This window comes from Dromiciops gliroides, chromosome 2, assembly GCF_019393635.1.
Source record: "Dromiciops gliroides isolate mDroGli1 chromosome 2, mDroGli1.pri, whole genome shotgun sequence".
Lineage (NCBI taxonomy): Eukaryota > Metazoa > Chordata > Mammalia > Microbiotheria > Microbiotheriidae > Dromiciops > Dromiciops gliroides.
The window spans coordinates 40,753,667-40,777,650 of NC_057862.1; the positions used below are offsets into that span (position 1 = coordinate 40,753,667).

Sequence of the window (23,984 nt, forward strand, 5' to 3'; positions counted from 1 at the left end):
GTGGAATGAGAAGAAATCCAAGACCTTAGAGCCTTCATAATTTGCTAGGGCCAAATGAGAGGATGGGAGGACACTACAACTTGAAGCATAGCATAAGTTATTGAGGAGGAGGTTAAGGAGGAAGAGGAGGAGGAAGAAGAGTTGTTGTTATTTGTGTTGTTCAGTAGACTCTTTGTAACCTCTTGGCAAAGATACTAGAGTAGTTTGCCAATTCCTTCTCCAGATTATTTTATAGATGAGGAAACTGAGGCAAACAGGTCACACAGGGTCACACAGCTAGTGAGTATCTAAGGCCAAATTTGAATAGTAATCATTGTTGTTGAGTCCTTTCAGTCATGGTGGTGGTAGTAGTAGTAGTAGTAGTAGCAGCAGTTAGCATTTATATAGTGCCTATAGGCACTTTGCTAAGTGCTTTAAAAACCTGGGAGGCTAGGTTCTATTACCATTATTCCCACTTTACAGGCAAACAGGTGATTTGCCCAAGGACACACAGCTAGTAAAAATCTGAGACTAGATTTTTACTTAGACCTTCCTGACTCCAGGACTAGTGCTCTAGCCGCTGTGCCACATAGCTACAACAATAAAGAGTTGGGAATGGTTGTCCCAGTTCAAAACCTTGAAATAGTGAATCCATTGAGCCAATTCAGTGGGAGAAGAGTGTGATTACATAGACCCTCAGTCTCCAAAAATGCTAGGTAGGTGTTCTTGCCGGTGATCCCATCAGCTTTTTGGGTTCCCACATTTACACTGCTGACTCATTTAGCTTCCAGTCTACTAAAACTCCCAGATCCCTTTTAAGAACAATTGTTTGTCCTGCCATGCCTCTCCACCTTCGGAATTGGAGGGACCAAGTTCAAGACTTACATATATCCCTTATGTTTCATCTTGTTGGAGTCATCACAATGCTTGAACCTATCAATACCCTCTTAGATCCTGACGTTGCAATCCACTTTTAAATATCTCTCCCAGCACTGTGTCACCTACAAAATATGACTTGCAAGCCATCTATGCTATCATACAAGTCATTGATAAAATTGTTGAACAGAACTGGGTCATGGGGCAGCTAGGTGGCGCAGTAGATAGGGCATCAGCCCTGGATTCAAGAGTACCTGAGTTCAAATCCAGCCTCAGACACTTGACACTTACTAGCTGTGTGACCCTGGGCAAGTCACTTAACCCTCATTGCCCCACCAAAAACAAACAAACAAACAAACAAAAAACAGAAAGAACTGGGTCAAACACAGATCCTTGGGGTCCTCCACTGGAGACCTCACATGTTGACATTGAACTACTAACAACTGCTCTTTGGCTTAGCATCCAACCAGTCCTGATTCCAGTTGATAATATCATTGCCTAGTCCATCTCTTTACCTCCTCCCCAAGAAGAGCATGGGATAATTTATCAAAAACTTTGCTGAAGTCTATCTAATCTATAGTGACTGTATTTCGCTCATGTATTAATTTAGTGATATATTCAAATGTAATGATAATGAGGTTACTCTGGCACGACTTGTTCTCCAATAAGCCATGTGTTCTCTTCATAATCAGTGCTTTCTTTTCTAGATGTTTGCCAACTATCTCCTATCTCCTCTTGACTTTTTCCACTAATGGAGGCCAAGTTTCCCGGCCACTTAAAGTCTTAGGACCTTAGTTTCCTAATGTGTAAAATAAGGTTAGTCTAAATGATTTCTAAAATCCCTTCCAGCTCTAACTCTTTTTTTTAAATCTTAAAAGTATTTTTCCAGTTACATGTAAAGATAGTTTTCAATATTTGTTTTTATAAGATTTTGAGTTCCAAATTTTCCTCCCTTCCTCCCTTTCCTCCCCCCTCCCCAAGAAAGAAAACAATCTGATATAGGTTATATATGTACAATCACATTAAACATATTTCTGCATTAGTTATATTGTGAAAGAAGAATCAGAAAAAGAGGAAAATCTCAAAAAAAAAAAGTAGAAAGAGTTCAGTCTGCATTCAGATTCCACGGTGGGTTTTTTCTGGATACGGAGAGCATTTTCTATCATGGGTCCTTTCTTGGATCATTGTATGCTAGCTCTAAACCTTATCCCTGCTTCAAGTATCTACCCTGAAGTTTTAGGTTTTGAGAGCCTTTAGGACAGGTGGTGAAGGTGGGGATAGGAGTGGGAATAAAACTGGTGCCTTTCTGTACATTATGACAAGATGGAAATACAAGTTCATTGGGCATGACTAATGGCAACAGTCCGAAAAGGAAAAAGGATAATGTGCTGCTCCCATAGAAGGAGGCATGGTGCAAAGTGGGAGCAGATTCTTGGAACAGGTATTCAATAAAACTCTTGGGGACTTTAGCAATCACAACAGGTCAAGAATAGACTGAACCCATAAAACTCACCAGCCAGTAATAGCACTCTGTAAACAATTACAATGATTCCTGTGTGAGAGAGGCACTTGTTGAGAAACGTAGTATAAAAGTTTGCGTGGGGTATACAGTAATAATAGATCTGCCGTCCTTCTAGAATTGGATAATTCTCTCTCTCTCTCTCTCTCTCTCTCTCTCTCTCTCTCTCTCTCTCTCTCTCTCTCTCTCTCTCTCTCTCTCTCTCTCTCCTTCCCTCCCTCCTCCCCTCCCTCCCTTCCTCCTCCCTCTCTTTCTCCCTCTCTCCTTGTCTCTCTCCCTACCTTCCCTCCTCCTTTCCCCTTCTCTCTCCTCTATTAGTCTGTCTCTCTATTTCCCTGTCTCTGTCTCCCTTTACCCCTCATGGTTTCTTCATTACTCATCTTTGCTTTGTCTCTCCTCACATGATTCCAAATTGTCCATTATTGACTCTTGACAGATGACTGGCCCAGCTCTCATGGCTATACTTCCTTCCCCCTCTTCTCTGAACCTTGAGGAAGAACAGAAGAAAGGAGAGAAGGGAGTGTTCTGTCTCTTGGGATATGCCATGAGTGAGGTCACCATTTAGGAAATTCATGTGGGAAGCAAATCTGGCCGGATCATGAAGGATGGCCAGAATCCAGATAGAGATAAGTGAAGGTCCTCTGGGCAAAAGTAATGGTACCAGTCCCAAAGGGAAACAGCAGCCAAGAAAGTTCTTGTTATCTCCACTTTGCCTTCATGGACCACATCTAGTGCCTCAGGAGCTCTAGACATATTTTAGGAAGATAGTTGATAAACTAGAGAGTGTTCAGAGAATGGTAAAAGGTACTGGACAATCTGTTGAAGGAACTGAGGATGTCTAGCTGGAAAAGAGAAGACTTAGGGAAGAAATTACAATTATCTTCAAGGACTTGGAAAGAGGAATTCACCAGAGGCAGCCAATGGATAGAGCGCTAGACCTGGAGTCAGGATGACCTAAGTTCAAATCTTGCCTCAGACCCTTAGTGGCTTTGTGACCCTGGACAAGTCACTTAATCTCTGGATGCCTCAGTTTCCTCCACTATAAAATGGGTATATTGATAGTACTTCTTTTCCAAAGTTGTTGTGAGGATAAAATGAATTAATATTTAGAAAACATTTTGCAAACTTTAAAGCACTATATAAATCAATTGTTATTATTAGCCATCATTAACAGAGGCTGCATGAGTACTTGTACAGTATGTTACAGAGGAGATTCAGGCAGAGATGGTTTCAGAGATCCTGTCCAACTCTAAAATCCTACAATTCCAAGATTGCATCATTCTCTGCTGACTCTAAGTGCCACCTCACTGTGAAATAAGGAGCAAGGAGTTATCTACAAGGGCTCCTATTTAAGCCTTTAAGAAAAAAATCAGTTTTATAGGTTCTCTGGAGTTGAGCTAAAATAGAACAATATTAGATAACTGTAAGAAGAGGTTCTGAAGTACATATAATCTTTATATTCCTTACCACTGCCTTGACACGCTTTCATATAATCAGGAATGGGATCAAAAGGTTGGGGGGTAAAGGACAAAGGACATCCAGGATTTTAAATAACCTTTTGTTGGGCATCATGTGGAACAAAGAACAGTCAACTGATAAGAGAAGAAACAAGTTCAGCATGTCTGAATATCCTGGAAACGAACCAATCATTCTAATCTAGGACTTTGCTCCAGAGAAAGCCAGGAATATTTTCATGACATAACTAGACATGTTTTCACTTAAAATAAAGACAAAGTGAAAAAAACAACAAACAAAACCAAACAAAACAAAGACAGTCGAACTGGGGTTGGAATGGCAGTGAGACTGGGGGGAGGCGGGAGGAGGGCAGGTAGTGGCAGTGCCTGGGACAATCTGATCACAGTACAATGGTCAACCTTTAACCCTGCAGAAGTTGGAGGGGAGGCCAAAAGGCATTCCTCGTCACAGAGGCATTATGGCGAGGAGACAGTAAGGGTAGTGAGTGACCTTGCTGTGGACAGCAACAGAGAACAGTGAAGCTATTATAAAGACAGTGGTCAGCTGTGGGGAGGGAACATGTTCTCTTAGGGAAGAAACATACCCTCAGGGTTGATGGCACCTTGGAACAAAACCGCATTAGCCCCATACTAGTTATGACTAGGTTAGTCACTTTGTTGTATTGAATTGATCGAGTCAAGGTCCAGAAAGTGTCAGGGCTCCATCTCAGATTTCTTGGATGGAGAACTATTTCTGATAGGTTAATACAAATCATCATGGTGACAACATCTCCCAAGCAGGAGGAAACAAGGTATTGCTTACCTATAGCAAGGCTTCAAACTCATCAGACTTCATTCCAAGAAGAACACCATTGCTTCTCATCTCCTAGTGGGAAGGGCAATTACAAAAAAGTGTGGCTTTCAAGGAACTTACACAGGACATAAAGGTCAAGAAAATGTGTAGAAAAAAAGAAGAGGAACACAACAAGCCTCACTATTGACCAATATCTGCAATATTCTGTCACCAGCTAGCATAAACCACCTCATTTTATCATCATCTCTTCTGTACTGATGAGGAACCTGAGGACTCAGAAGATTGAATCACATGATTTCTTATCAGAGAACCCTAGATATAGGGCCAAATGGGACCATTTAGTCCAACCCTCTCATTTTACAGATGAGGAAACTGAGGATCAAGAGATGAAGTGAAAACTGGAAAACAGTATGGCAGAAATTAGGTATAGACCAACATCTCACACCATATACTAAAATAAGGTCAAAATGGGTACATGATTTACAAATGAAGGATGATACCAAGACAATTAATGGAATATGGAATTGTCTATCTGTCATATTTATGGACAGAGGGAGAATTTGGGACCAAAAAAGATATAGAGAATAAAATTAAATATAAAATAGATCATTTTGATTATATAAAATTAAAAAGCTTTTGCAGAAACAAAACTAATGTAACCAAGATTACAAGGCAAGTAGAAAAACTGGGAAAGAATTTTTGAAACAAATATCTCTAATAAAGGCCTCATTTCTCAAATATATAAAGAACTGTGTCAAAAGACATGTATGAAATGATGTATTGGGAAGTGAGCAGAACCAAGAGAACAATGTACACAGAGACAGCAATATTGTTCAATGAACTGTGAATGACTTGACTTTTCTTAACAATACAATAATCCAAAATAATCCCAAAAGAATATTGATGAAACATACTATCTGCCTCCAAAGAAAGAACTGATATTGATGGAACAGACTGAAGCATGGTATTTTTCACATTCTTTCATTAAGTGATAAATATGGTGATGTTTTGCATGATCATATATGTATAACCCATATCGGATTGTTTGCTGCCTCGGGAAGGGGAGAGGAGAGGGATGGAAGGAGGGATAGAGATTGGAATAGAAAAATATAAATAAAAACATTTAACCTGAAAAAAAAAGAAATGAAGTGATTTTCCCAAGGTCACATAAGTCATAAGCATCAGAGGTGGTATTTGAACCATTTGACTCCAGAGCTGAATTCAAACTGAAGTCTTCAAACTACTGATCCAGGATTCTTTCTCCATTGTCTGCTGCCTCCCTAAGTTGTTATTATGGCCAGGGAGGGGAGTATTTTTTAAATGGAAGCTGATGTAATATAGGTGTTCAATAAATATTTGGTAATTAATTCTGCCTCCTTTTTCCAGGCATTGATGTTGAGTGTCAGGAATGAAGAATTAAATTGGGACAGTAAACAACAGTCTTCTTGTCTAAGGCAGGCATCAAAAAATGGACACTAGCCAAAGAGAGAATGGGAAGATGCAAAAAATAGTCCCTAGGCCAGTCAGTGGTAAAGAGCCATCCAACTCAAAAGGAGGAGAAGTTGGAACAAGGACCCTTTCCTACCCAGCTAAGAAAAAGCAGACAGGCTGAAATGGGTCCTCTGGGGCCCCTAGCCTCTCCACATCTTCTACACAGACAGCTGGTAGTGGCTGGAGGGGGAAGGGACACCAGAGGGCCAAGAGAAAGCCCAATACTAGATATCATTTGGCCAACAGGTTATATAACAGGATTGCACAGGCTGTTATCCTTGATCCCTGGATAGGCACTCCTTTCACTGATGCTGCAGATGATGTTCTCCTCCACAGCTTCTTGTCCTATACAGTTCTTACCTGTGGCTTCTCATCAGATCTCAACAGAGGTCTTTCTCTCCTCCCTGAGTTCCTTCCTAATCCTCCTCCAGATGAGAGTGCCTTCCCCCCCCCCCCCCGCCCCCCCCCCCCCCCCCCCCCCCCCCCCCCCCCCCCCCCCCCCCCCCCCCCCCCCCCCCCCCCCCCCCCCCCCCCGCTAATTTATTTTTTTAAGAAAGGACCTTTGATTTCATTGGTGAAGGGCAGTGGAGTTAAACTCAAAGAGAAATGTGACCACTACAACATACAGAAGGGTTTCTGTGGGTCATAGATTGACTTAGAAAACCCATGTGTAGCATTATCAATGTTTTGTATTTTTATTTATTTTGTTGAATTTGTCATAATTAGTTTTTAATTTGGTTCCCTGGGGAGTGTTGCAGGCAGCAAAGGGCCAGCTTCCTTTATGATTGATGACTTTGGTGTAGAGAATTCCCAGTGTTATTTTAAAAATCTAAATGTGATGACTAGAATCTAATGTGTGGTCACCTTAAATTAGAAGCTTATAGCACCAGTCCTTGGGCATTAAGCATTTATTAAAGTATTTGAGAAGTTAGCAAAAGAGAGAGGAAGAACACATGGAGTTCAGAAAGAAAAAGCCTAGCAACCCTGGCCCTGCCACCATCACCAAGACCTCCAATGGAAGAGAAAGATCCTCCACTCTCCGAGAGCAGAAGCTCCCTGTGGGACTGCAAGAGGGGTGGTCCCACACAGCTCCAAGCTAATTGGCTGGTAGCATTGATTGATATGACTTACAGGCAGTTCTAGAAATATATGTAACTTCCTGACTCCAGGCAGCTTCCATATGCAAGTCATATGCTTTCTCCTCAGGGGAGCACTGCCCTGGTTCTCACAATGTCTTTCTTAGCAGGGGGTGGCACCCTGATTCTCACACTCCCCCCTGTGCTTCATGAAGAAACATCAGTTCCTTACACGAAGCAATAACGTTACTGATACTTATGACTAACAAAGTAAAAGGAATGAAAAGAGAGAGAGAAAAAAAATTGAGTAACACATTAACAAAGGCTAAAGGGGGCACTCCCCTTTTAGCAGGTGGACAGTACAAACAGAGAAAAACTAAAAGGGGCACTCCCCTTTAGTAAGTGAACATTATAAACAGTGTATAAAATGGGGAAAAGGAAAACAGGAAAATGTCCATTTAAGTCTTTGGAAGTCTTTTCTCAGATGATTCTTGGGATGTCCTCTGGGTGTAGTTGTGGAATGAAAGTCAGGTGTGGATGCTGATGATCAAGACTAGCAAGTCTCAGCTGTAGAGTTTCAGGTGTGATTTTAAAGTCCCTCAGGTGTTTCAGATACTGGTAATCAGCTGGGAAATTGTCCTACAAAATTGAGCTTAACACAACTTTAAATAGCTTTGCCAATAACCAAATCAAACAATGAGAGTTCTCCAAAATGTGCCTGGGGCGGCTAGGTGGCACAGTGGATAAAGCACTGGCCCTGGATTCAGGAGTTCCTGAGTTCAAATCCGGCCTCAGACACTTGACACTTACTAGCTGTGTGACCCTGGGCAAGTCACTTAACCCCATTGCCCCGTAAAAAAAATAAATAAATAAATGTGTCTAAGGAAATTCATAATCTTTTAGAGATTTTACAATTATTGTCCAGTTGTTACACATGAAACATATAATAAAAACAAAAATTGAAACATTCTCTAAAACTTAATATTACTACACTCCCCCATGTGGAGAATAAATTGAAAAGACAATTGTGATATTAATTTAGAAAATAATTTTTATCTTTGTTTCATCACTTTTTGCATCATCTGCCCAATTATCCTCATGCCATTATTTTTTGGGGTTTTTTGGGGGTTTTGGTGGGGTTTTTTGAGGGGCAATGAGGGTTAAATGACTTGCCCAGGGTCACACAGCTAGTAAGTGTCAAGTGTCTGAGGCCAGATTTGAACTCAGGACCTCCTGAATCCAGGGGCAGTGCTTTATCTACTGTGCCACCTAGCTGCCCCCTCCTCATGCCATTATGAGAAATTAAAGGATCTAATATAATTGGTAGCAGATATCAAGTCCAAATCCAACATTGTATTTATCGTGACATCTGAGATAATTATGAGGTTACCATAAAAGAACAGAGGGGAAACTGAGTCAGGCTTAATCAGATGCATAGGATTGAGATGTCCATGACATCAAGCATATAAGAGGGGGAACTGAAGTCAGGTGTTGAATGAGATGGCATAGCCTGGCACCCCAGTGCCATGTGGGGGAAAAATTAAACCAAGAGAATCTAACCTTGACTCTTGCCAATAGCCATTCTCTTGGCCTTTCCCAAGGCAATGCGGTACCTGGACTTCGTGCATGTCTCCCCTTTTGTGACAGCTCAATGTCTGCTCTTGTATGTATTCCTCTTGTGATTGGCTGGCATCTTGGCCAACTGGCATCTGGTAACTCAGAATGAAGACAATTAATGTCTTAAATGATAAATTCCCATAATCCAAGTCTCATATGGGTTTAAAAATTGAGGATGATGACCACAAAAAATGTGAATGTGCCTTGACTCAGAATATAATATATAATTATGCGATAATTTAAAGTAATAACTTTTTCTTTTTTTACTAAGTATACAATTACCTTTCTGAAAAATCAGAACATATTTTAATACAAGTTAAAACACAATCTTAAAAGAATAAGAATCTCTATGAAAATAAGCCCATACTATATGCAACAGCATAAAAAGAAACCCTTATGTAACATTTGAACTGACTGACAGTGATGAATTAGTGAGAGAGAGAGAGAGAGAGAGAGAGAGAGAGAGAGAGAGAGAGAGAGAGAGAGAGAGGTAGATAGAGATAGGTAGAGAAAGAGAGGTAGGTAGATAGAGATAGGTAGAGAGATGGATAGAGAAAGAAAGTAAAAAAGAAAGGGGCAGTAAGGAAGGAAAGGAGAAAGATAAAGATGGAGAAATAGAAAGATAGAAATAGAGATAGAGATGGATGCCAATGCAGTGATTGAACTATCCTTACTGGGCAGGAAAAGCTTTGGGGAATTGTATGACCTTCATTCCCATAGCTACCCCTGGAATAGCACCCATAAAGACATGGCAGACTTTACCTAACATTCAACGAGCATGAGCACCCCTCTTGCTCAAAGAAGAAAATGAAAATCCAGCTCATGCTGAAAGATAATTTATTCTCTCAAAGCATTCATTTGGCAACAGGCAGCAGGAGGTCAGGAGATAACTTAGATGATCTATCAGAGATGATCAAAAATGCTATTACTTTCAGCATATGTCAAGATGGGTTGCATGTGAATGGATCTTTGATGGAATGACTCTTCATCTGTACCTGGGCAGCAGAGAGGAGAACTCAAGCAAGCCTGAGTGCCAGCTCAAGAAAATTGGGGCAAAGAGGAAAAAAACAGCCTTCTCATGGCCCGGATGCCCAATCTACTTGAAGAATCCCAGAAGAGGAGCAGGGATCACTACTGAGCTCCTCATCAGGTTCAAAACATGATCATGACAGTGATGACATCTCCCAAGAAGGGGAAACAAGTTATTTCCCACACGTAGCATAGCTTTAAACCCTTCAAACTTCATTCCAAGAAGAGGAGCACTGCCTCTCATCTGCTTATGGGAAGCTACCTATGGATTTGGCAGCAGCACTAAGAAGGGTTAAGGTTACCCAACCCAAGTATTGGTCCGACAGGTTTTGGTGGGGTCTTCTTTATTCATGATTTGGTATGTGCACGTTGCCCTGTTCAGAAAGGTCAGGCAATTCTCTTCATCAGTATTTATCGGTTTAATAGCTCTGTGATAGAGAGAAAAAGCAAAAAGCATTTATTAAGCATCTTCTTGTGCCAGGCACTATGTTAGAAACTAGAGATACAATGACCTAAATGAAATAATTCCTGCCTTCAAGGAACTTAAATGTATCAGGGCACACACACACACACACACACACACACACACACACACACACACACACCACTATTGTATATCAAATATGCATAATATAAATATAAGGTGGTTTGAGGGGGAGGCACTAGCATATGAGAGGATGAAGGAAGGCTTCATGTAAGAAGTGCTATTTAAGTAGAGCATTTAAGGAAACTTTCTTCTAAGAAGAAAAGGTAAAGAGGAGTGTATTTCAGGAATGGGGTACAACCAGTACAAAGACATGAAAATGACAGATGAAAGTCTGTGTGTAAACAACAGCAAAAAGGTCAGGTTGGAGTTACTATAGAATGTGTAGAAGAGGTGAATGGGTAATAGGACTGGAAAGGTAGGCTGGAGGTAGGTTTTGAAGGGCTTTAAATACCAAACAGAGGAATTTGTATTTGGTGCTAAGAGGGAGCCATAAGAGTTTACTGATTAGGTGAGTGACCTAGTCAGACTTGTTTTTTTTTTTGTTTTTTGTTTTTGTTTTTGTTTTTCAGTATTGGCAGCTATGTGAAAGATGGACTGAAGAGGTAAGCAACCTGGACCAGGAAGATCAATTAGGAGACTATTGTAATAGTCCAGATGAGAGATGATGGGGGCTTGAACTAGTGTGGTGACAATGGAAGTATAGAAAAGAGTTGATATAACCTTAATTACAATCAATCAACAAGCATTTATTAAGCATCTATTATGTTCCAGGCACTCTATTAAGTGCTGGAGATATCAAGACAAAAAGAACCTTACCTGTAAATACATTGATATACAACAAATTTATGCAGAATTAACATAAGGAAGTTCTTGTGGGGTGGAAAGAGGGGAGAAAGAAAGTCAGTAATGAATGGGAATTGGGCATAATTTAGGAAGTCACAATTAGATGAGAGAGAGAGAGAGAGAGAGAGAGAGAGAGAGAGAGAGAGAGAGAGAGAGAGAGAGAGAGGAGATTAAAGGAATTCGGTAGAACAGGTCCATGGAGTGGTAAGGGGGTTTACAAGATGGCTCAGAAGTTCTTTCCCTATCAGTAGGGGCTTTGAGAAGAAACTGCATGGCCCTTTGACAGAGATTTTGTGGAAGAGATTGTGGTTTTCATATGCATTGGGGCTGGATGATCTCTTAATCCCTTCCAACACTAAACTCCTGTGAAGCTGTCCCTTCAGCTGGAGATACTTGCTTCTGATAGTACCTTATTTATAATGTTCTCATGAGGCATTGAAGAGGGTCCTGGACATAGAGAACTTTGTTCACATTCCACCTTTGACACTTGCTATCTCTGTGGCCAAGGGCAAATTACTTAACATTTATGGCCCTCAGTTTCCTCACCTGTAAAATACCTCCTTAACAGTTATTGTGAGACTCAAACAAGATAATGTCTTTGAAACCCACATAAATGTGATCTATTATTATTGGTCTTACCATCTTTTCTGAAGCCACTCAAGATTTTTTTATTTATTTATAATCTTATTTTCCCCCACTTACATGTAAAAACAATTTTAACATCCATTTTCAAAACTTTGTGTTCCAAATTCTCTTCCTCCCTTCCTTCCCACCCACCCCCTTTAAGAACTCAAGCAATTCAATATAAGTTATACATGTGTAGTCATGTAAAACCTTTCCATATTAGTCAGGTTGTGAAAGAAAACAGAAAAAAAATTTAAGAAAAAGAAACTTTTAAAAAAGCTTCAATCTGTGTTCAGATACCATCAGTTCTTTCTCTGGAGGTGGATCACATTTTTCATGAGTCTTTCAGAGTTGTCTTGGATCATCATGTTGCTGAGAATAGCTAAGTTATTCATAGCTGATAATCTTACAATATTGCTGTTACTCTGTATACAGTACATTGCATTTTGCATCAGCTCATGTAGGTCTTTCCAGATTTTTGAGAGTATCTTGCTCATCATTTCTTACAGCACAATAGTGTTCCATCATAATCTCATCCCGTAATTTGTTCATCCATTCCCCAATTGATGGGCATCTCCTCAATTTCAAATTCTTTGCACTAGAAAAGGGCTGCCATAAATATTTTTGTACATGTAGGTTCTTTAACGTTTTGTTTTTTATCTCTTTTTGGATACTGACATAGTAGTGGTATTACTAGGTCAAAGAGTATGCATGGTTTTATTGCCCTTCAGTCATAGTTCCAAATTGCTCTACATAATGTTTGAATCAGTTTACAACTCCACCAACAGTGCATTAATGTCTCATTTTCCCCATAACCCCTACGATATTTGTCATTTTTCTCTGCTGTCCTATTATCCAATCCAATAGGTATGAGGGAGTGCCCCAGAATTGTTTTGACTTGCATCTTTCTAATCAATAGTGAGTTAGAGCACTTTTTTCATATGGGTATAGATAGCTTTGATTATTTCATCTGAAAACTCCATATCTTTTGATCTTTTATCAGTTGGGGAATGGCTCTTATTTTAATAAATTTGACTCAGTTCTCTATGTGTTTGAGAATTGAGGCCTTTGTCAGACAAACTTGCTTCAAAATGTTTTCATAGTTACTATTGCTAACAGTATTTCCCTCCATCCTATTCCCTCCTTATGTCATTTACTTTACTCTCTATCTCCTTTCACCCTGTCTCTCCTCAAAAATGTTTTGCTTCTGACAGTCCCCTCTCCCAGTCTGTCCTCCCTTCTATCACCACCCCCCATCCCCTTCCCCTCCTACTTTCCTGCAAGGTAAGATAGATTACTATACACAATTGAGCGTGTAGTTATTCCCTCTTTGAACCAATTCTGGTGAGAGTAAGGTTCACTCACTCCCCAGCACCCTCCCCAATCTTCCCCTCCACTGTATAAGCTTTTTCTTGCTTCTTTTATGTGAGATACCTTACCCCATTCCACCTCTCCCTTTTCCTTTCTCTCAATGCATTCCTCTCTTACCCCTTAATTTTATTTTTTAACTATCATTCCTTCATATTCAACTCACACCTGTACCCTCTGTCTAAATATACTCTGTCCAGCTGCCCCAATAATGAGAAAGTTCTTATGAGTTACAAGCATTATCTTCCCACGTAGGAATGTAAATAGTTCAACCTTTTAATATCCCTTATGATTTATTTTTCTTGTTTACCTTTTTATGTTTCTCTAGAGTCTTGTATTTGAAAGTCAAAATTTCTATTCAGCTCAGGTCTTTTCATCAAGAATGCTTGAAAGTCCTCCCTTTCATTGAATTCCAATTTTATCCCCTGAAGGATTATATTCAGTTTTTCTGGATAGGTGATTCTTGGTTGCAATCCCAGTTCTTTGCCCTCCAGAATATCACATAAAATCTTGTGTTAATCTGACTGTGGCTCCACAATACTTGAACTGTTTACTTCTGGCTGCTTGCAATATTTTCTCCTTGACCTGGGAGCTCTGGAATTTGGCTATAATATTACTGGAAGTTTTCATTTTAGCATCTCTTTCAGGAGGTGATCAGTGGATTCTTTTGGTTTCTATTTTACCTCCTAGTCCTAGAATATCAGGGCAATTTTCCCTGACAATTTCTTGAAAGATGATGTCTAGATTCTTTTTTATCATGGATTTCAGGTAGCCCAATAATTTTCAAATGATCTCTCCTAGATCTATTTTCCAAGTCAGTTGTTTTTCCAATGAGATATTTCACATTGCTTCTATTTTTCATTCTTTTGGTTTTGCTTTATTGTTTCTTAATTTTTCATAAAGTCATTAGCTTCCTTTTGCTCAATCATAATTTAAGGAGTTATTTTCTTCAGATAGCTTTTGTACCTCCTTTTCCATTTGGCCAATTTGGCTTTTCAAGGCATTCTTTTCCTCATTGGCTTTCTGTACCTCTTTTAGAATTTGTCCTACTCTATTTTTAAGGTGTTATTTTCTTCAGTATTTTTTGTGTCTTCTTTACCAAGCTGTTGACTTTTTTCATGATTTTCTTCCATCACTCATTTCTCTTTCCATTTTTTTTCTTCTGCCTCTCTTACTTTATATTCAAAGTCCTTTTTGAGCCCTTCTATGGCATGAGACCAATTCATATTTTTCTTGGAAGCTTTGGATATAAGAATTTTGACTTTGTTATCTTCTTCTGAGGGTGGATTTTAATCTTCCTTGTCACCATAGAAACTTTCTATGGTCAGCATTTTTTTCTGTTCCTTCATTTCCCCAGTCTCTTCCTTAACTTTTAATTCTTTGTTCAAGCAAGGCACTGCTTCCAGGGTGGAGGGCACACTGTCCCAAGCTTCACAGGGTTTGTGCAGCTGTTTTCAGAGATACTTCTAGGTATTTGTAAGTTTTTAGTTCCTCCAGGGTGGTATGATTTAAGGAGAGGTATATTTACTACTCTCCTGGCCTGTTCTCTGGTCTGCAAGCAACCACAGGCCTGCTTTTGTGCCCTGGGACTATGAACAAAGTCCCATTCCACTGTGGCCATGAGCTCCAGGGTGCTTGTGCTCCTCCCCCACCTGGGACCACCACCTAAGACTGTGACCTGGATCTGAGTATGGGCAACACAACAGGGTCCTGGCAAAGAGATCCCTGTAGTCTCCTTCTGGTCAATTGTTCAACCTCCTTACCATCTGTGGCCTGAGTTCAAGAAGCACTTGCTACTGCTGCTGATTCAGAGGCTCCCAAGGCCCGCTCCTGGTTTCCTTTGGCTGTGGCTGTGGCTGTGCTGGTGTAGCCTGTGCTAGACTACACTCCACTCTCACCCCAGTGTGACAGATCTTTTCCTGCCGACCTTCTAAGTTTTCTTTGCCTGGAAAATTATTTCACCCTGTTTTTTGTGGGTTCTGCTGCTCCAAGAATTGTCTTATGGCATTATTTGAAGGTATTTGTAGGCGTCTTGGGGAGAGCTCAGGCAAGTCACTGCCTTTCCTCTACCATCTTGGCTCCGCCCCCACCACTCAAGATTTTTGAGCAGACGGAGGATGAAAATGGAGAAGGTTGGACTGCAAAGTCATATGATCCCTTGCACTTCTAGAACCTGGGAACCTCCAAACCACCCCAATCTCCTCTTTTTGCCTTTGAGAAAATTGAAACTCAAAAAAGTGACATGATTCACCCCAAGTCCCACAGGTTATAAATGGTAGAGTCAGGGTGCAAACTCAGACTGTGAGTTTAGCACTCTTTGCATGATAAAGATGATTTTGGAAGTTGTATGAAGGGTGGATCCACGTGGTGGCAATGCAAGGGTCTCACATGCAAAAATGAAGGGCTCTCCCAGGATGGTGGCAGGGGCAATTTAGAGGAGAGGACTGATCACAGAGATTTTGTGAAGGCAAGATCTGTATGACTTAGTAACAGATTAATCGTGAAAGGTGAAAGAGAGAAGACTCAAAATAGAAGTATGTCTTAGAAAGCAGGGACTAGAATGAATGGTGGCACCTCTGATGACACTTTATTAAGTTTCAACAAATTTTATGCCCTCCCCCATATACTAGGCACCAGAATCCAAATATCTAGGATATCCTTGCCCTTGAGGTGCTTATAGTCTCCTGACAGAAATATTGAAGTCAGAATAAAAAGCATATTTAGAGAGAGATTTTAATGGGGGGAGGGAGAGAAAGCATGGGAGAGGAGAGGAAAAGGAAGAAGATGAAGAAGGAGAGAGAGCTAGAGAAGGAGGGAGTAAGGGGAGATAGAAGGAGAGGGGAGAAGGAGAGAGAGGAAAAGAGAAGAGGGAAAGAGGGAGGGGAGAGAGAAATGAAGAAAGGAGAGGAGAGGGAAATGAAGAGGGGGAGGAGAGAAGAGAGGAGAAGAAGTATAGAGGGAGAAGGAGAGAAGAGGGAGAAAAGGAGGGGGGAGGGAGAAAATAAAGTACTATGGGAGTTCAAAAGAAAGATGACATTTGGCTGGGGAGATCAGAAAGACCTCACAGAGAAGGTGGCTCTTCACCTTGGCCTGCAAGAATGAGTATTTTCCATAGACAGAACTGATCCAAGGAAAGACATTTCAAGGCAGAGAGGAGTTCCAGAGTCAAGGAAGGAAAGTACAGGTTCTAAGGGTCAGAGGTTAGGAGAACACATTCAAGACATGAAGCCTGTACATGGAGGCAGGAAATGGGTATGGGGAACAACAAACATGCTATTTCCCATAGCTCCCTTCTCATTTCCTACTTCTCCTTCCTGTGCTCCATGACTCCTGCCTCCATACATTCTCAAAGTCTCTCTATCCCCCATGCTTCCTCTTCTCTGCTGCTCAGATTCTTAACCTCTTGCCTACCTTAGTTTCTTCACCTGTAAAATTGGATAATAATAGCACCTACCTCTCAGTGTGGCTGTGAGGATATAATGAGTTTTTGTAAAGTGCTTTGTGTACTTTAAAGTGCTATACAAATGCTAGCTGTTATCATTTTCCATATGAGGAAACAGAGACACAGAGTAATTAAGTGATATGTCCAAGACAACACAGATAGTAAGTGACAGTCCTGATTTGAACCTAAAACTTCTGACTTCAACTACATTAAACTTCCTACCACACCACATAGTCTATGCTGGAGGAGGGCACAGGAATATTTGTGATCTGTCCACCATGAACTTACACATTGCAGCACTGAATTCCATCTTCATTACACTGACATTTGTAACAATTCTTAGTCATCCATTCAGATCTGAAGGGATGCATAATTCCGTCCAGAGCCTTGCATCCTAAACGCAAAAGGAAATTAAAGGATCAACCTTGCATAGGTCACCTCTCATCTCACCCTGTATGATTATGGACTTCACTCCATCACATAGACTACTCAACATCCCTCTCCTAGTCCCCATCTCCCCCCAAGGGAAGACTGAGGAATTCTATACATTCTCCCCCTCTCTCCAAACTCTAACATGCCTCCGCCGTAGACCCATGTAGGATTTGACCACTTTTCCATACATTAGCTTTTTGTTTTCAAGTATTTATGGTGCTGTTTGTATGCATCAGCATGAGAACAGGGTGGTGTAATAGGAAGATTAGACTAGTAAACAAGAGACCAAAATTGAGCCCCAGCTCTACCACAAGGCATATGATCTTGGACTTGAACTAAAATATTTTTGAGCCTCTTCGTACTGTGACACTCTAAGTTTCAATGACTGTTGCCCATTTCAAATTGTAAGATCCCCTAAAAGACAGGAATGGGAGCCAATAAGTTCTTTTGGTCTGAACTTTAGCAAAGAGCCTTCAAGCTTTTAAGTATGAGAAATACTTTCTGGTGGTGATGATATAAGTCCTTATTATTCTGATCAATCAATTAACAAGCACTATTATGTGTCCAGCCTACAATGTTCTTGGCACTGGCTAGGTGTTGGAGGTACAGACAGAAATAAAATAATCCCTGCGTTCAAGGAGCTTATATTCTGCTAGGTAGAAACAATATTTACACAAATAAGCAAATTTCATATACAAAGTATTGTATACTCTCTCTGTATCTCTCTGTCTCTCTCCATCTATCTATATAATACATATAATATATATGTATATATATGTGTGTATGTATGTATGTATGTGTATATATGTGTGTGTATATATATACATATATATACATATATATATAAAATCACATGTAGATGTGCTAGAATGTTTAACAACCAGGTCGCCAGAAAAAAAGAAAGTACACATGACATATGTTTACATTTAATCTGCATTATTAAGATTTTTTTGATCACTTTCTTAAGACAAGAAAATCAAAACAATAAAACAAACTGACTTGTAGCATCTGCCAATTTCTGAGGTCCACACACTGAAAATTTAATAATTATCTCTTGTGAGTTGGTATGAACCGACTCCAGCACACTTTTAGATGTATATGTATGGATCATCACCTCTAGCTTTAGTCTCCCAGCTCCTACTTGGATTAATATGTCAAGTCCCCAGAGCTAAACTACTCCTTCTCCCTTCAAAGTTCTAGGAGAACCTGAGTAGCTAGAGAGTGGTTTTCTAGCACTCAAGCTCATGTGCCCCCATCAGTGGTCTTCCCTCCACAATTATCAGTTTATATCAAATTAGCCAGATAGGCTTAGCTTTTTGAAATGTCTATTTATCAAGTTGACATTGTAAGAACAGTTGATACAAAGTAGCTCCTCAAAAATTCTGAGTCCTTCTCCCACTAGTACATACAGAATCCAAGGGAAAGTGAATACAAGCATAGAGAACATGTGGCATGGCTCCTGGGAAGACCTTTTCTTGTAGTCCCCAAGATATCCCAATTAGTTGTTATATCACTTTCTCCTTGTAGAGTTCTGAAGCTGCTTTTACTAAGTGGGTCTCATTTGTTCTCAGCTTCTGATGGAGATATTGCTGCTACTCCTTGTTATAGCTAGGATACTGCTAGGACATCAATGAGAAGTCCAAATCCTCTGATCTTTTAAAATTTACAACATCCTCCTCTGGTCAAGTGCTGGGTGGAGGGAGGACAGAAAGCAGGAAGCAGGAGAGCCCCTATTCCTCTTCCCTCCAGTGATGCTTTCTCAGGGGCTTGGCATGAACTGTTCTCTCCTTTAGCTTGCCATATGCTGGAATGATGAGTTCTCAACTGGCTTGCTATTTGAATAGAAAATCCAAAGGGAGCTACTGAATATAGATTAATTTAGAGTCTTTGATTGATTAGTTGATTTAATAGAAGTATTCTCAAAAGTTATCAAGGCTTAATTATTTTATTAGATATTGGAAACGGGGTGAGGTGACTGATTAGATTAATCTTACATACAGGTATGCATTTGTACATAACACATACCTACATATATGTGTATGTATATCAAGCATGGATTAAGTGCCTACTATGTGGCAGCCACTATGCTAAGTACTGAAAATATAGAAAGAGGAAAAAGAGTCCTTGCCTCAAGGAGCTGACAATCTAGTGGGGAGATTCAACATGCAAATGCATTAAGAGCAAGCTACATATAGGAAATAATTCTGTGTATGTTTACATTTATATAATATATGTGCATATGCATAGATATGTACAAGATTAAAATGTGTATATATGGGGGGACAAGGTCGAAATGCACAGATACATAAATGCCTTTGTGTATTTATGCATCTACAAAAGAAATTCATTTCCCAAGCTGGGATGAGAAAATGAGGAAAGGGAAGGAGCATCTGGATGTAGATAGATAGAGATAAAGATAGACATAGATTTTATGTTCAGATCTGTGATCTCATCAGCATAGAAAGTGCTGGTAAGGAAATGACTTCTTTCTATGCGGATGAGCACCTATCATGGAATTTGTAGTCCTAGAGAATTGTTTACAGGCACTGAGAGATTAAGTCTCACAATTAATATATGGCAGATGTGAAACTTAAACCAAGGTCATCCTGACCTCAAGGCCAGTCCCAATGACCATTCCTATATGCTTCCTATCAAGTACAAAATTTATTCAAAATAAGTGAGAAGTAATTTGAGGAAGGCAACGAGAGCACGGATGACTCAAGGGATCAGAAGGAGCCTATGTAAGAGATAGCACTTGAGCTGAATCTTGAAGGAAATTTAAGATTCAAGAGGCAAAGTGGAGGAGGAAGCTTTAGGTAAAGGAAATAGCTTGTGCAAAGGCAAGGAGGCAAGAGATGACATTCTCATAAACTAAAAACCAGTAGTCCAGTATGACAAGAATGTAGAAGATTTGTAGGGCAGTAATGGAAAACCAGTTACAAAGATAGGCTGGAATCAAATTGTGAAAGATTTTAATGACAAATATAGGAGCATTTACAAGACACTGGGGCTTCTTGAGCAAAGATGGGGAAGGGAAGGGAATAAGCATTTATTAAGTGCTTACTATGTGCCAGGCACAGTGCTAAGTACTTTACAAATATTATCTCATTTCATGCTCACAATACACATGGGGGAAGGTACTATTATTATTGCCTTTTAACAGTAAAAGAAATTGAGAGCCAGGAGTAGGATGGCATCTGTGGAAATGGAGAGAAAGGGAATGATGTGAGAGAAGTTTTGGAGAAACCTGGCAACTAATTGGATATGAAGGATAAAAAGGATTGAAAAGTTGATTATTACTTCAGGGTTATAAACCTGAATGAGTGGAAATATGATGGTGCCCTCAATAAGAATAGAGATTTTAGAAAAAAGGAGGAGATGTAGGGAGAGAGATAATGGGGCACATTGAGTGTGAGTTGCCTTTGGGACATGCAGGTAGACTGTATGCCTGTCCAACAGGTAGCTGAAGATGTAGCGCTGAAACTCAGAAGACAGATGAAGATTGAATGTATAAATTTGGCAACCATCTGTAGAGGAATAATTAAACTTATGGAAGCCAATGAGATCATAGGGAGAGAATGTGTAGAGAGAGGAGAAAAAAGGGCCAAAGACAGAGCCTTGGGATATATGCATACAAGGCACATGATTAATGATTCAGCAAAGGAGAATAAGAAGTAATGAAGGGACAGATAGTAGAAAAACCAGGGGAGAACAGGGCCACAAAAACACATGGAGAACAGAGGCGTAAGTCAACAATGTTGAACATTACAGAGAAGTCAATAAGGATGAGGATCAAGAAAAGACCATTGTATTTTTTAATTTTAACTTAATTTTTTCAATAAACAAAACTATTTTCTATCCCTCTCATCTCCTCCATCACAAGAAGAAAAAAGCCTTTATAGCAAATATATATAGTAAAAAAAAATCAAATTCCCACATTGGTCATGTCCAAAAATGTATGTCCCATTCTGCCTCCTAAATCCATCACCTCTCTGTCAGGAGGGTGGATGTACCATGTTTCATCATCTCTCTGCTACAGGAGTCATCATATTTAACAATTGAGATATAAGTAACCTAGAAAGGGCAACTAGATGGCACCGTGGATAGAGTACCAGACCTGGAGTCAGAAATACTCCTCTTCCTTAGTTCAAATCTGGCCTCAGACACTTAAGAGCTGTGTGACCCTGGGAAAGTCACTTAACCCTGTTTGCCTCATGTTACTCATCTGTAAAATGAGCTGGAGAAGGAAATGGCAAGCCATTTTTGTATCTTTGTCAAGAAAACTCCAAATGGGGTCATAAAGAGTCAGATATGACCAAAAAACAACTGAACAACAACAAACCTATAAAGAACATTTTCAGTTAGTTGTCAGGGACAGAAGCCAGACTGCCAGGGTATTGAGAAGTAAGGAGGAAGTGAAGACTAATTTGGCTGAGAAAGGCAAAAGAGATAAAGGATGATAGCTTGAAAGAATGGCAGGGGCAAGTAAAGACTTTTTTTTTAAGGATCAGAGAGAATTGGGAATTTTAGTAGGCAGCATACATGGAAATATGCATCAAAGATAAGAGAAAGAGAGGGAATGATTGAGGGTGCAACTTACTGGAGGAAACCAGAGGGGATAGAATCATGAGTGCAAATGGAAGAGGTGTCATGGCAAGGTGAAGAGCTACATCTTCCTCTGAGAATGGAGAAAAGGATAAGGGAATGGATGAGGATAAAGAAAGATTTCAAGGTGATGAATGTGAGAGAAGAGGGGATCCAGCTGACAGACTTTATTTTCTTAGTATAAATTAGAAGATGAAGTCTGCTTAATATTTTTCTTCTTACATTAGGACTAAATCTGCATCTATAATACCTACCCGTTGAGCCATGTTCTGCTTCTAGGGCCAAATAAAATAAGTCTAATTCCTCTTCTCCATGATAGTCCTTCAAATACTTGAAGCTATCACGACCTTCCTAAGTTTTCTCTTATTTAGCTTAATTATCCTCAATTTCCTCAACCAGTACTCATGATAGGATCTTGAAGCCCTTAGCCATCTTGGTCATGCTCCTTTATATGCTCTCTAGTTTGTTAATACCCTTTTAAAAATGTGGCCCCCAAAACTGAACACAACAGTATAGATGTAAGCAGACCAGGAGAGAGGACAGTGAGACTACAACCTTCCTAATTTTGAACACTATGGGTCTCTTAACATAACTAAAACTCAAATTAGTTTTTTTCCATGCCATATTATGTTGAGTTTATAGTCCACTAAACATGTAGGTCTTTTCTAAGGATGAATTCCTATTTAGCCATATTTCTCCCATCTTGAGAAGTTGATATTTTGAACTCAAGTGTACATCTTAACAGTTGCCCTTATTGCATTTCATCTTGTTTTCTTCAGCACAATATTCTAACCTGTTGAGATTTTTTCGAATCCCTATTCTAGTATCTGATATGTTAGTTATCCCTCCCAGAGTTGTCTGATCTAAAAATTTGATAAACATGCCATCTATTCCTTCACCCAAGTCAGTAATAAAAATTCTACATGGCACAGGACACAAATGACATTGAATTCTTAAAGATCACTCTTTGGATCAAGCCATTTAATTTATCTTTAATATGCCTAATTACACTGACTAGCCCAGAGATTCTAATCTTTTCCAGAAAAATGAGGGATTTTTTCAAATGCTGTGTTAACAGTAGTCTCTTTTTACTATTTTCCTATATTCTTGTGTGTGTGTGTGTGTGTGTGTGTGTGTGTGTGTGTGTGTGTGTGTGTGAGAGAGAGAGAGAGAGAGAGAGAGAGAGAGAGAGAGAGAGAGAGAAAAGGAGAGGAAAACAAAAACTAATTTAGTCTGGTATGACCTGCCTTTGATTAAATTTTCTCCATTTTGAGATAACCGATTCCTGATTTCTTGTCTGGGCTGTTAGATTGTGAACTTCTTTGAGGAAAGGAACAGTCTTTTAGCTCTTTTTATATCCCCAGTGCTTAGCATAGTACCTGTCACATAGTAGGTACTTAATAAATGTTGATTGATTGATTAATGTTCACTAAACATCCCATAAGTCATTTTTCTGGAATGTTACCAGGAATAGAAGCCATTCTCACTAGCCTCTAGTTTACATGCTCCATTCTCTTCCCTTTTTAAGACTGTCACATTTTCCCTTCTTCAGTCCTACATTATCTTAGCCATTTTCCATGATCCTTCAAAGACCATTTACATTGGTTCAGTAATGATATATACCAGTTCTTTCAGTACTTGAAATTGTAATTCACTGGGGCCTGGTAACTTGACCTTGTCAAGGGTAGCAATGTTCTCTCTTACTCTCAAATATTCAAATGGATCTGTGATCTCATTTATTCAGAAATTTCCCACAGCAATGAATATTGCAAGCCATCCATTCCTGTTCATCCTTTGTGAGTCTTGTCTACATCTTTCCATAAGTTCATCACCAGATGTTCACTTGGTGTGCTGGACTATGCCTGATCACCTATCATCCACATCCCTCAATCTTGCCGCACAAGTAGCCCATCTTTTCTTACTATCATAGAATTACTTGACGACACCATTTGCAACTATTTTTCTTCAGAGTTCCTCATTGGTATTATAAAACAGTTAGTATTATTGGTATTATATTAACTATTATATTGACAATATAATTGGTATTACTATTGACTATTGACTGATTCCTATTGCCTTCCTTTGCAGTTACTGGCACATAGGAAGTGCTATATAAATGCCACCTATCATTATCATTGTTATTCTTATCATCTTGTCATCTTCATTGTTGTTATTGTTGTGGTTGTTGTATTGCAATACTCTCATTGCCTCTCCATTGCTCTCTGTAAAATACTCATTTTTAATTCTTCATAGGTGGTTGTATTCCATGGTACACTGTAATACAGCAACACCATTAGAATGTAGGTATTTAAAAAAATAAACCTTTAC

At 39.6% G+C, this 23,984-nt stretch overlaps 2 protein-coding genes across 2 annotated transcripts in view; one reads left to right on the forward strand and one right to left on the reverse strand.

The window, feature by feature from the left end:
* Positions 1-23,984, forward strand: part of LOC122743317 (beta-microseminoprotein-like) — a 121,712-nt gene that overhangs the window by 63,946 nt on the left and 33,782 nt on the right. The window lies entirely within an intron of this gene.
* LOC122743316 (beta-microseminoprotein-like) overlaps positions 10,138-23,984 on the reverse strand; it is a 28,919-nt gene continuing 15,072 nt past the window's right edge. Inside the window, 3 exon segments of the mRNA XM_043988182.1 lie at positions 10,138-10,179; positions 10,181-10,283; positions 16,908-17,013. Of these exon segments, the coding sequence (XP_043844117.1) occupies positions 10,138-10,179; positions 10,181-10,283; positions 16,908-17,013 (251 nt within the window).